The 13,250-nt window shown below is 26.6% G+C and overlaps 3 protein-coding genes across 3 annotated transcripts; 2 read left to right on the top strand and 1 right to left on the bottom strand.

Annotated features, from left to right (window-relative positions):
* The first annotated feature begins 2,446 nt into the window (after window positions 1-2,446).
* On the top strand, window positions 2,447-3,832 carry LOC113385242 (glutathione S-transferase theta-3-like). The gene is given in 7 exon segments (XM_026623076.1): window positions 2,447-2,611; window positions 2,614-2,655; window positions 2,799-2,886; window positions 2,993-3,143; window positions 3,322-3,412; window positions 3,415-3,501; window positions 3,573-3,832. Coding segments are annotated over 7 exon segments (687 nt in total). The 5' UTR covers window positions 2,447-2,544; the 3' UTR covers window positions 3,734-3,832.
* A 2,924-nt stretch (window positions 3,833-6,756) lies between these two features.
* LOC113385241 (putative cystathionine gamma-lyase 2) lies at window positions 6,757-9,511 on the top strand. Its single transcript, XM_026623075.1, has 8 exons — window positions 6,757-6,813; window positions 7,003-7,199; window positions 7,408-7,501; window positions 7,570-7,656; window positions 7,750-7,930; window positions 8,283-8,435; window positions 8,702-8,876; window positions 9,325-9,511. Exons 1-8 carry the CDS (start codon window positions 6,772-6,774, stop codon window positions 9,476-9,478), a joined length of 1,083 nt encoding a protein of 360 aa, XP_026478860.1. The 5' UTR covers window positions 6,757-6,771; the 3' UTR covers window positions 9,479-9,511.
* Window positions 9,512-11,651: 2,140 nt separating this feature from the next.
* Window positions 11,652-13,155, bottom strand: LOC113386794 (uncharacterized protein P19A11.02c-like). Its single transcript, XM_026624548.1, has 4 exons — window positions 12,956-13,155; window positions 12,594-12,798; window positions 12,251-12,393; window positions 11,652-11,912 (listed from the first exon to the last, which is right to left on the bottom strand). Exons 1-2 carry the CDS (start codon window positions 13,144-13,146, stop codon window positions 12,606-12,608), a joined length of 384 nt encoding a protein of 127 aa, XP_026480333.1. The 5' UTR covers window positions 13,147-13,155; the 3' UTR covers window positions 11,652-11,912; window positions 12,251-12,393; window positions 12,594-12,605.
* Between the last annotated feature and the right edge of the window lie 95 nt (window positions 13,156-13,250).

Genomic DNA, 13,250 nt, shown 5'->3' with positions numbered 1-13,250 from the left:
ACCACTATCTCTATAATTATATAACTTAAGTTATATATGAAAACAAATCCGCATTTGTAATATTTACTTTTTGTGGACAGGGATTATAAACCTTTTTAATGATAATTTCTCCTAGCAATAGCTGTTGTGTGTTTTGTTTAGTGTTGGAATCTTTTTCAACAATTAAATTAAAAATTAAAAAAACTAGTGGTGCATGGCATCGTGCCTGCTAAGGCAAATTCCTGGAACTTTCCGTACCAGAATTAAATATTCGAGAAAAAAAATCAGTAATCAATAAATTTTGATCAATGATTATATATAAAATATATATATATATATATATATAAGCTATATATAAGTTATATAATATATATAACTTATATATAAAATCAAATCTACATGGTATAGTTAATTTTGTTGATAGGGACCTTTTCAATAAATTCTAGCAAGTAGTAATAGCTGTTGTATGTTTCCTTTGGTGTTGGAATCTTTATCAACAATTTGCATTAAAAACTAGTGGTGCATGGCATCGTGCCTTAAGGAGTTAGGGGTACTTGGAGGCACGAAAAAATGATAGTTTTTTCTGATTATGGATTCAATCTTGAACTACACATCTTAAAAGTAATTTAACATTGCTGAGATCGTCGTAAATCGGTTTAAAAGATTTTCTATACATTACAAAACTCAACAAGTAATCATCGGATCAACTTGAAATTTTCAGAGAACATTTTCAGAGAACATTTTCTATATATTACACTTAATGAAAATGCAAAAAAATAAAATTCGATTTTTCAAAAATTCCAAGTACCCCTAACCCCGTAAGGCAAATTTCTGGAACTTTCCGTACCACAATTAAATATTCAAGGACAAAAATCAGTAATCAATAAATTTTGATCAATGATTAATAACAATAAGGTACTGATTTTTAAAGCGCATATATTTAATTCTTATATTTTAAATGGAATAAAATACTCGGAGTCAAACAACTAAAGCTAACTTAAATGACATACAGAGGATAGTAAACAAAGCTATAAATATATCATATTTTCCACATTTAACACCTACCAAATACTTACAAACAAAAACCAATATTCATTCACTAAACAGCATAATTAAAATAGAGAAATGCAAATTAATATACAAAATGAAATATAACAAAATTAAAACAAGTACAACAAACACTACACTAGACAACACGAAAAATTTTACATTGAACATAATAAAAAGAAGAAATTAAGAGAATATGTGATACAGTAAAGTAAAATATATAATGAACTGCCAATAGATATTAAGAATACCATCGACAATAATTTCAAAAGGAAAATAAAGAAATATTATAAAGAAATTGAAGATTGAATAGATATTTAAAGATATTTTAATTATAATAAATATTATATTGTATAATAAAATAGACAAATGATACGTATATATAAAATATGAAAATTGTTTCAAAACCTCTCATACCAGACTGACAGATATAAAATTAATATATAAATAAATGAAAAAAAAAGATAATTTATCAAAAGTAGTAATTGCTGTTGTGTGTTTTCTTATAGTATTGGAATCATTTTCAATAATTTTCATTAATAAAATAAAAGCATACATGAATATATAATATATTCTATTATTGTCTAAGCATAAAATCTCTGTGAAAACGCAATTTTCGATCACTTTTGCTGGTAGGGGTCTTCCATAAATTACGTGATCTAGTTTTTAGGGATTTTTGGACCCCCCCTCCTTGGTAATGCATCGTTATATTTAGAAATACCCCCCTTCCCCCACCAAACATCACGTGTATTTTCAGATACGTAAAAAATTTCCAACGAATTTTTCGAATTTACGAAAAAACGTATTTTTTTTTTTTTTTTTGAAAATTTAGGTAAAAAAATAAATGCACTTGATATCTTACTAGACCCCTTCCTCCTCTACGTTATTGAATGCAGAATGAATATCTTTAAATATCAATTTATATTTTTATTTGCAAAATCTTTAACAGTAGCATTAAGGTTATATGGTTATATTATTATTTGCAATATCTTTTGCTGTATTTGTAGTAACTGAGATTAATTTGTATGAAAACCGCTTTAATATTTCAAGAGCGAGGTTCAACTTTTTAACCGAAACGTTTTCAAACAATTATAAATTACCCTGTGGTGTTTTACCTTCACAGGTTATCTTTACTTTTCCCATAGAAAGAAAACTTTTCAAACTTTACTCACATTAAAATTCAATAATAGGTGTTACTACCCTGATGTTACTCTGACTATTATTTTGTTATTGTTGTCATGTCATTTCATACAGTTTACGTTACACCATGTAATTAAATTAATTCTTTGTAAAATACTTAATGTATTATTCTAATTAATAAGAATTTTATTCAATAATAAATTATTCAGTTTCTTTTGAATTGATTGTTATGGATTTATTAAAATAGTTTTCATCTAACCTATTTTTATTCTGTCGATTATCTTGTATGATTCTAATTGGAATTTGTACTTTGTACATGTTGTTTAATGAAAAGTGTATAAAATATTGTCGATCTTAAAGAAAAGAATAAAAATAAATATGACTTTAAAACTATATTACGATTTAATGTCTCAGCCATCTAGAGCACTTTATATATTTTGCAAGTTGCAAAAATTCCATTTGAAAGTTGTCCTGTAGCTCTGAGAAATGGTATTTATAATTTTTTATATTAAAATATTATCTAATTCAATGTTATACATGTATACATACATATATATATATATATATATATATATATATGTATATAACAAAGAAATCTATAAACATAATTATCAATAATTATTCTGTTATAGGTGCTCATTATACACCAGAGTTTGAAAAAATTAATCGATTTAAAAAGGTTCCTTGTATTGAAGATGGCAATTTTAAACTATCCGAAAGGTAGAAATTTAAAACTAATTATTATTAAAATCTTATTATCACTATTGCTAGTCGTTATTATTAATTTGTAAAACATCATTTATTAAATTTATCTGATATTTTTAAGCATAGCGATAGTTCGATACTTGGCTAAGACTCGAACAATTGCTGAGCATTGGTATCCTCAAGAATTTCATGAGCAAGCTTTGGTTGATGAATTTTTAGAATGGCAACATATTGGCTTGCGTTTACACTGTGCAATGTACTTTCAAATTAAGGTAGTAATCAATATTTGAAGGAATATTTTTTAGTTGTATGAATTCCGCATTCATAATGAATGTGCAATATATATATATATATATATATATATATATATATATATACAAATACATTCCACAAAGCACAATAAGAGAATATATTTAAAATTGGAAACTAAATTAAATAATTCTATTATAGTGGTTGATTCCTATAATGTCAGGAAGAGAACCCAAGCCAGAGAAGATTCAAGAATTTCAGAAAAGAATGGATGATGCTCTGGACTTAATGGAAATGTTTGGTTAAAGAATGGTCAATACCTTACAGGCAATAAAATAACCGTTGCCGATATTTTAGCTGCTTGCGAAATTGAGCAACCGAGTAATTACAATTTTACATGACTTATATTGCATATAGAAAACGAAATAATTTATTTGATTTATTTAATTTAGCAATGGCTGGATATCATCCAATAGAAGGAAGACCCAAATTGAAATTATGGCTTGAAAGAGTTCGCAAAGATTTGCATCCTTATTATGATGAAGCACATAAAATTGTATATAAAATTGCAAAACGAGGAGGAAAAAGACCAGAAAATTTATCACAACTTTAGTGAATTCTCACAATAAATTGCCATTAGGTCTTAAAGGTTTACTTAAAATATTTGAACAGATTTCTAAAGTATATTAATTTTATTTAAATAATATTTTGCTATTTTTACAAATAATTTGTTTTAAATTGCAGCAGATCTGCAAACTATAATTTGTTAATAATTGTGTATAAAGTAAATATATTTATATTAGTAAACCATTTTTATATGTTTGTATATATAAAATTGTGTATAATTTTTAGTAGGAACGGGGACACAGCTATATATTATAATTAGGGTTATGAATACACATAAAGCTTAATGACTAAACTTTAGTCTATATATAGAGTAATAAATATATATTTGTATTTAAAGTTTATGACAATATCTTTCATTCTAGGATCTTTATAAAGATATATATTCCATGAACCTGGAAGTATAAGATACAATTGTTTTCAATACATTAATGTATAGTTTGTCAGTCAAAAATTGCAACTGCACTCAAATATGCTAATTATGCATAGATGTGTTTTGGAACAAGGTTCAAATTTTATTATTATTTTTATGGAATGTATTTCTATCCCCAATTAATCATACAAGTACCAAGCAAAATATGAATTCAGAGATTTTATTAAAAATAAATTATTATAATACCATAATAATATTATATTATAAATAATATTGTCTAGGATAATACCTTTCATACATTAGAGTACAAACCTGTCATGTTTAGGGTTGGAAGGACATTAACTTTCAGATTTGTCTTTGAATTTCGTGACAATAATTTTCGACTTTACAAATATCTGTAAGGTGCACGTCGCACACAATGCGATTTTTGCCACAAACCATAAAGTGTTAGGTTATCCATTAAAAGATTATTTTCCCTCTGCACCCAAATTGAAAACATCTAGAACATTTTTATTATAAATATTCATTATTTTACATTATAAATATGCCATTGTATACATACCTGATCATTAGATGCCGGAAAAACATCATTTTTATATTATTTCTGAATTACCACAATATGGTGCATTACATCAGTTTGCCATATTAAATTTCACTTAAACACAATTAATTATAAACCACAAGTTCACATAGATAAAAAATGGCGATTAGATCTTTCGAAATTCAGAAGGGTTTCCCCTAAGGTTTTCCCCATTTTGAAGAAACAATTTGTAGTTCAAATCTATAGACTAATATAGTGGAGACACTATATTTTAAAACAAATGCTGAATTTGAAGCACAATATCACCATCTGTGATAAGCTGAAAACACTATAATACTGTGATTAACACTACTCGTATAATAAAGCGCATTTGTTCTAAGTTTACTCCCCATGACTAATAGAATGTTCTAGAAATTACAAAACTTAAAGTTTAAAAAATTATGAATAATGTGTACACGTGTTATAATTACGAGCATATATATATAATTTATTTATTTATTTATTACTAAGGTGTTATCAATATTATTATCAATATTAATTGACAGTATTTTTATACTTATACATATAAAATTATTATAAGCTGATCTTAATTAAGATCAAAATATAGCTGACTAAATTAAGTGCATGATATTATAATATTTTTAAATACTTCGATAATTAGATTTTCAAAAATATTTGTCGTTTGCGACAACATAAGCAGGAAATGATAAACCATCAATTTCCTAAAGGCACTGAATTTAATTTAAAACAATATTTCAAAGCAATCGGCAATTATTTTTTTATTTTTAGCATTTAAAGCCAAATATTCCGGAAATGGCAATTAAAATGTTTTAAATAGCACATTGCATATATTATGAATCATATGGTTTGTTTGAGTTTAGATAAAAAAAACTAACAAATCATATAGTTATAACAAATTTATTTTGCGCACGCTGTTTGACGTTGAAGAGAAGAATTTATAATGAGCAAATGATATTTGTAAAATTTATAAAAATATTACCATTTACAAATTCCAGATGTGTTATAAACGTGCATATAAACATTTTTTATTGCATTAAGATTTGAAACGCTAATATTGTCAGTTTGGTACTCACAGAATCGTGCTCTTCACATTTTAGTTCTAAAATTTGGATTTTAGATATAATAAAATAATTTTCTAATTATCTTGGCTTTAGAATATAAATTTAATAATTTTAGCAATTTTTATTCAATAAATTTTATTAATAAACTAAAATAAAACAAAGTTATTGATCACACGACCTGTATGTCCAGTTTTCAAAACAAATGATCATCAAAATCCTTACTTCTAATTCAATAACTTGTTTTCAAAATTTTAAAAAAATCAAAAACTGATACCATGAATTTATAAAAATTATAAAGTTTTAAACTACAAAAAAATAGAATAACTTTTTCAAAATTATCAGTACAAAAACATAGTTCATTAGAAAATCAAAATGTGTGACGATAATGGAGGTTTTGTCAAAAAGTGCGTTTGCCCAAGTGACAATAAACAGAATGGAAATAATGGAAAAGAAAAAGAGAAAGAATGCCCAGATGGTAATTAAGTCAAAATTATTAAGTTGTGCATTAACGTTCTGATACATATATACTTTTGAATCTGCAGAACTAAATATTTAAATATCAGTTCTTCAGAGTTCTTTGATAAATAATTTGCAACTGCTGAATAAGCCAGTCTATTAGTTAAATCAATGAGATTTATTGCCCATGATGACAAATCTGAGTAACAAATAACTTAGTTACTCATATGATTCAACATTTTTATATTGAATTCATTATAAACATACTTTTAATTTTTATATTTATAATTTTACTGACTGATTTATGATTTTACTGAATTTCATAATTTATAATTTTTACTGACCTGTAAAACTATTGGATCCATAATGGATTTTCAATATTGCATATGCATATGTTTTATTTAGTGGCGGCAATATGCAATGGCGCAAGACCCAAATGCTCTGAAGAAAGCGTTGAAGAGAAACCAGGGACTGGTTGCTTCCGTCGACAACCTTCGGGTTTCGATACGAGAGCGATACATGCTCGACAAGAACCCGAGCGCTGGAAGAGTTTGGCTGTCGTCACCCCAATAGTCATGTCCACAACATTTAAACAATTGCAGCCGCATGAAACATCAGTAAGTATATTGAAGGGTTCTAAATATTCACAAAAAAATTAAAAAAAAGATATATAATATTCGTAATTTTGATAAAGCAAACGACTAACAATTGGTCATAAATGTAAAAACTAAAATGTATCATCACGTTTTTAAACAAAATATCTTAACTAGTAATGTATAAACTGACCTGATGTTTTGTTTTCGTAGGGTTATTTATATGGTAGAGTAGATAATCCAACACGAGGTGTTTTAGAAGAAGTTTTAGCTAACCTGGATGGTGGAAAACACGCAATGTGCTTTGCGAGTGGTCTTGGAGCCATCACGTCCGTAATATCAATGATGAATGTGGGAGATCATTTACTGTCAACAGATGATCTTTATGGAGGCACCAATAAGTTCTTTCTGTACGTTAATAAAATATTCAAAAACATACTAAATACAAATAAGAGTAAAGTGTAAATAATCGCTTATAAGTTAAGCTTTTTTCAAATGTGTCTCGAATTTCTGGAGTTAACTAACTTTCTACAAATTAGAATAAATAATTAAAAAAAATTAATAACAATCAAGTTATTCAGCATACCACTAATTAAATAATCAATCGCATCACTCTAGAAAAGTTGCCAAACGTATGATGGGTATCGAAGTTGATTTTGTGGATGCAACGGATCCAGAAAATGTTCGCAAAGGTATAAAGAAGAATACAAAGGTACGTTTTGATACAATGATCAAATATTCACAATATAATTATGAATAAAAATAAAATATATTTGGCAGATTGTTTATATCGAATCACCAACAAACCCTTTGATGAAAGTAATCGATATTCAAGCTGTCTCGTGCATTGCTCATCAGCATCCTAATGTAAGTTAATTATATCTTTTCTTAGATGTATGCGAGCATTTAATTTTAAAAATGTTGCTGAAGTAACATTTAATTTATTCAATCAATTTATAGATTATAGTGGTAGTGGACAATACTTTCTTGTCATCATATTTACAACGACCTATAGAATTGGGAGCTGATATGGTACTGTACTCTCTCACAAAATACATGAATGGTCATACTGATGTCACCATGGGAGCTGTGGTCACTACTAGCGATGAACTACACACAAAATTGAGGGACCTGCAAATTGGTATGCCATGTTATAAAAATGTAAATGTAATACGCGACGACCCGCGAGTCATCTTTATTTTAATACATTACAAACTTTTAATTGATACATCAGCACGATTCGTGATATCGTCATTCATACTTATATTATTGTAATATTAGGTTGTCAAATATCTCCCTTCCGCTTTTTTGCTCTTGGTTTATAATACAAAAAGGCGGAAGGGAGATATTTGACAACCTATTATATAAACATATGTTTATTCATACTCATGTTATAATAAATTCTAATGATGAATAATCTAAAGCTCTGAATTATTAAAAAGTGTGTAAATCGTTAATTTTCCATACTACAAATAATAAATACATTTTTATAGGTATGGGAATTGTACCATCGCCTTTCGATTGTTCTCAAGTCCTACGATCTTTAAAAACCTTATCCATGCGGATGGAGAAACACTTTAAAAGTGGAATCGCTGTTGGAAAATTTTTGGAAGAACATAAGAAAGTTGAAAAAGTATTACATCCCGGTAAGCAATGACAATATTAATATTATGTTTTATTTTAAATGTTAAACGAATAGATTATTTTCTGAAATATTTTACAAACATTCAAAGCGGTTGAACGTTATAATAACGAACCACGTGGTTCGTTACGTGATATTGTTCCCCATCAATTTATTTCCAAGCTATTAGTTGAGATAATATTTTATGCGCAAAACTTTGTAATAATAATTCGATATTTTCCGTTATGTTCTGTTAATATGAAATATTTAATCTATTTATTTAACAATTAGCTTTACCATCTCATCCACAACATGAGGTTGCATTAAGACAATGCTACGGGCACAGCGGAATGGTATCATTCTATATAAAAGGAGACGTCGAAAATTCAAAGAAATTCTTATCGGGTCTGAAACTTTTTACTATTGCTGTATCCTTAGGTGGATATGAAAGTTTGGCAGAAATACCGTAAGTTTAATTACATTCTTTAATTCACTCCATCTTAATTTTGATATCAATAACGTTTCAATTAAGACTTTAATTCGATTTTTTTAATCAATTTAGGGATTTCTCGTTCCAATTATATGCAACTGTACCGGGCGTCGATGCCCATTATTTTTAATATTTCTGAATTTTTATTTATACATAAAATGAATTAACATGGTCTATTAATGTAGAAAATCGATGCGTGATTTTTACAGGATAAACTATCTGTATCCTAAACTGATTCTCAAATAAATAATCCAAAACCCTATTGAAAATAGCTGATTTAGACTAACTTAATTTTTATTTTGACCTTTGCCAAATAAAATTCAAATATTTTGAATTATAATCATAAATAATTATTTAAATCTTGGAAAACAGTATAAATATTTGTACCAATCATTCCCACTAATAATAATTAAATTTCTTGCAGCGCAATGATGACTCACGCGAATGTGTCTCCCGAACAACGTGCCCAGTTAGGCATTACAGATACCCTTATTCGTTTATCTGTTGGATTAGAAGACATTTTTGATATAATACAGGATTTGGACCAAGCTTTGCAACTAGCTTTTGACAACTCTTAAATTATGAGTACAATATGCATAAAGCACTTATGATTATTCACACACATGTTATTCATTTATAGTCACTTCATCTGCAGTGCTTCATAAATCATAAAAACTATATAAAAACTCGTCTTTTTGTGTATATATATATATATATATATATATATATATATATATATTGGCGTTTTAATAATAGAATTTAACCATTAGATCTTTTGAATATTGTGATTACCGTCATTAAGCAGAATATCAGTTATGATTATACATTTTCTAAAAATGCTTTATATAACACACATAATATTCATTTTTCTATAATAATTTATTTGTAGGTACAATATACATATACATGAACTACCATATACAATTATATTACAATTTCAATATAACAAATGCAAACACGCACACAATATTTTTTCTGGTTTGAAAATAAATAATCTGGACATTAATTACTGAAATTGTACCTCATTGGTTTCTACATCAGACACAATTTTATTGCTGTTTTTTTATATAAAAAAATATTTTTCATTCTCATCTATTTCAATCTTGAACATACGGAGCAATTTCAGAGCACACATGCACACATCAATTCTATATTTTATATTTTCTATATTGAAACAATATGTATTACAGCAAAAAGGTTAAAAATATTTATGATTTTAAGCAATAAATATAAGCATATGTATGCAACATATACTTTTATTTTATACTTGTATATAAATTACATTAAAAAAAAGTGTGCATGATGGTTAGTCAATTGCATAATTTATTTTCTTAAATAAAAAAAAGTATCAAATATTTCAATATCGCAATTGACTTTACTATTAACATGCGGTCAGTCAGATTTCGCTCAGTAGTTTTACGCAAGTGATGTCTCATTGTTTGCCAATTTATAGAATTGCTATTCAGAATAAACTATCTTTTAACGATAAGTCAATTCCAGATTTGAATAAAATATTTTAAATAACAAACAAAACCATATAAAAATGTTACAGTATGTTCATATAGCTATAAATTTTATATATCTCTTGTATAATATTAACTTTCAATATTTTCATCTATATATCACAGATATTACAACAGCTGTAATTGGTTCAATCAATGTGCGGTGCCAATTAGATATTCTATTATCTTCTTAACTATATTAACACTAATTCATATGTATATCATTTTTTCTGCACTTATTGATTATTTACACAGCACGCGCAGACGGTATTGTATTATAAAATTGTATGATCACACAATTATGCATGTCACCTTATTTTAAAGACAATTTTTAAATTATACTGTCATATATATCAATAGATATTGCGCGAATACTTTTTTTAATGCCCAACAAAGTTTCATATACATAGAATTACAAAACATATAACAACTCATAAAAAGTATGTATAGAAAATGGAATATATTGAAAGATTAAAATAATTAGATAATTATTATTTTGAGCGATTATTAAATAAATGAAACATGCATAATTTTACGACATAAAAGACTTTATACATAATATTTACAAATCAATGCTTAAACTATAGCCTCTGGAATGATACAATTATTTATTATAAATAACAATAATCACACAACTTTGATATTATATTGTTTAGCAAATCATGAAGGCTATTATTGAAATATTCTTAAATATAACACTTAGTTTGCTTGAACATTTATTGAATGAGACCATTCGTTTACTATTCGCATTAATAATATAAACAAAATTGCAGTGTATACACATAAAATTTCAAGCTTGATGCTATATGGTTTATACAAAATCAACAACATATATATTGTAAAAATCTATAAAGACGTCAGCTTTTTTCACGTATTTTAATATATAAATTCGTATTTCAACAATGAACATACCTAACATTATATGTTATATACATCCAATCTTAAACCCCCTAAAATCTTCATAAATACTTGTAATTAAATAAAATCATCATATATGCAACATAGGTATTAAAGTTATTGCACTGTATAATGAACATACATGATTCCTCTTCATAAAACAATAAAAAGCTACAGCTAATATATATTAAAATGTTACTTGAAGTTTAGGAGCACTGTCATTGTGCTATGAAAAATATTGATATTTGTATCATTTAAATTTTAATTTATATCATCATTTACTGATAATATTAACTGTTATATTTGTTTTATGAACAATGATTATAATTATACTGAATGTTAATCTCTTTGGTAAATTTTTATTATTATCAGTCACTGAATGGTTTTATTCCATTTTGATTTCAGTTTAGTACATAATATTCTTTCATATTTTAGTAAAAGTGAATGAAAAATCAACGATTACCTATAATACTTAACAAATTCCACATCACATATAGCCTGCATGAGAAAAATATAATAGAAGTAACAGTGAGATGGATTCATGTATAAAGCAATCCATAATCCCTTATACCAGGCACCCTGTCTGACTCGAGATATGGAAATGTATATATTGCTAAATAAATAAATAAAAGTTAAAAAAAAAAAAATAATAATAATGAATTGCGCAGCACAGCGCAATATATGAATCCTACTGAAAAATAATTACATCAATAGATTCATGTGAAATGTTTTCAACATATGTTGTTCATATAATTGAATATATACTAATTTATGTATTTTTATTGTATTCAAATTTCAGTGTTAAGCATGTATTCTGCTTAACTTTGAATTTGTAACTTGTGTATAGCAGGAATAAAGTGATATAAAGAATTTGTTAAAAAAGGTAAGATTTTCCTTGCCACTTTATTATTTTATAATAAAATCATTTCAACAAAATGCATATTAATTTACCTCTCAAAATCTCCTTAATCCTGTGCATCGACATCAATGACACAAACATTCAGAAACATGCCATTTATAAGTAAAAGAAAAACGGCAGTGACAGACGAACATCAGAACATCAATACTTTCTCATAAATTTTCAGACAAAAATCCTAAAAGATAAAATAATAAATTCCAATATTTTGAATGTAATTAGCACAAAAAATACCTTATAGAGGTAATATTATCATATAAAATATTTGTACTTACATAAAAAACTTGTAAAAAATTGAAACAAGTCTAGAAAAGTTTTAACAATAATTAAAATTTAATTATTCCTTCTTAATTAATAATATAAACACAATCTACTTACTTGAAATGGCTATCACTGTGTTGTTGGATATTGAAACATAGTAGGAGGCGGTATAATACCGGACCCGGATATTACATTCGTATTCGCAACTATAGATGACGTAGACGTCATAATTGTGTTTGGAACAGGTGTTGATATCAAGTTTTTATTTGGTTTTGGTGGCAATCTAGGTGTGGTTTCACCAGGTGAGAAACGTGGTGAAGTGCTAATAATGAAAGAAATGTAAAAATCAGTCTTAAGTTTGAAAATAAATTATGCAGCAGTCATATTTACGTATAACTAAGTATTTGAAGATATGGATTTATACAAAAGTTCAGTACTGTTGTCACTAATTATGATAGTATGAATACATGCATACATACTTCGGTAATGGGCCATTAACACTTTGATGCCTTCTGCTTGGTATAGGAACAATAGACGTTACAGATGCTGATGAAGTATCTTGTAATGGTTTAGATTTCATTTCTACTTCATTTAATGTCATAGAAGATATAGAATTTGTTGAACTTATAGAATTTATTAAACTGGAATCCATAGCTGAATTTCTTCTCATTAAAATAGTGCTTCTAAAAAATAATGTCATGTACAATAAATAAATAAATAAATAAATATATATATATATATATATATATATATATATATATATACAATACTTCA

This window comes from Ctenocephalides felis, unplaced genomic scaffold (assembly GCF_003426905.1).
Source record: "Ctenocephalides felis isolate EL2017-DRISC unplaced genomic scaffold, ASM342690v1 CF-g0.4_SCAFFOLD_03571, whole genome shotgun sequence".
Lineage (NCBI taxonomy): Eukaryota > Metazoa > Arthropoda > Insecta > Siphonaptera > Pulicidae > Ctenocephalides > Ctenocephalides felis.
The sequence above is the reverse complement of the archived record's forward strand: the minus strand, read 5'-3'. Positions and strand labels throughout refer to the sequence as shown.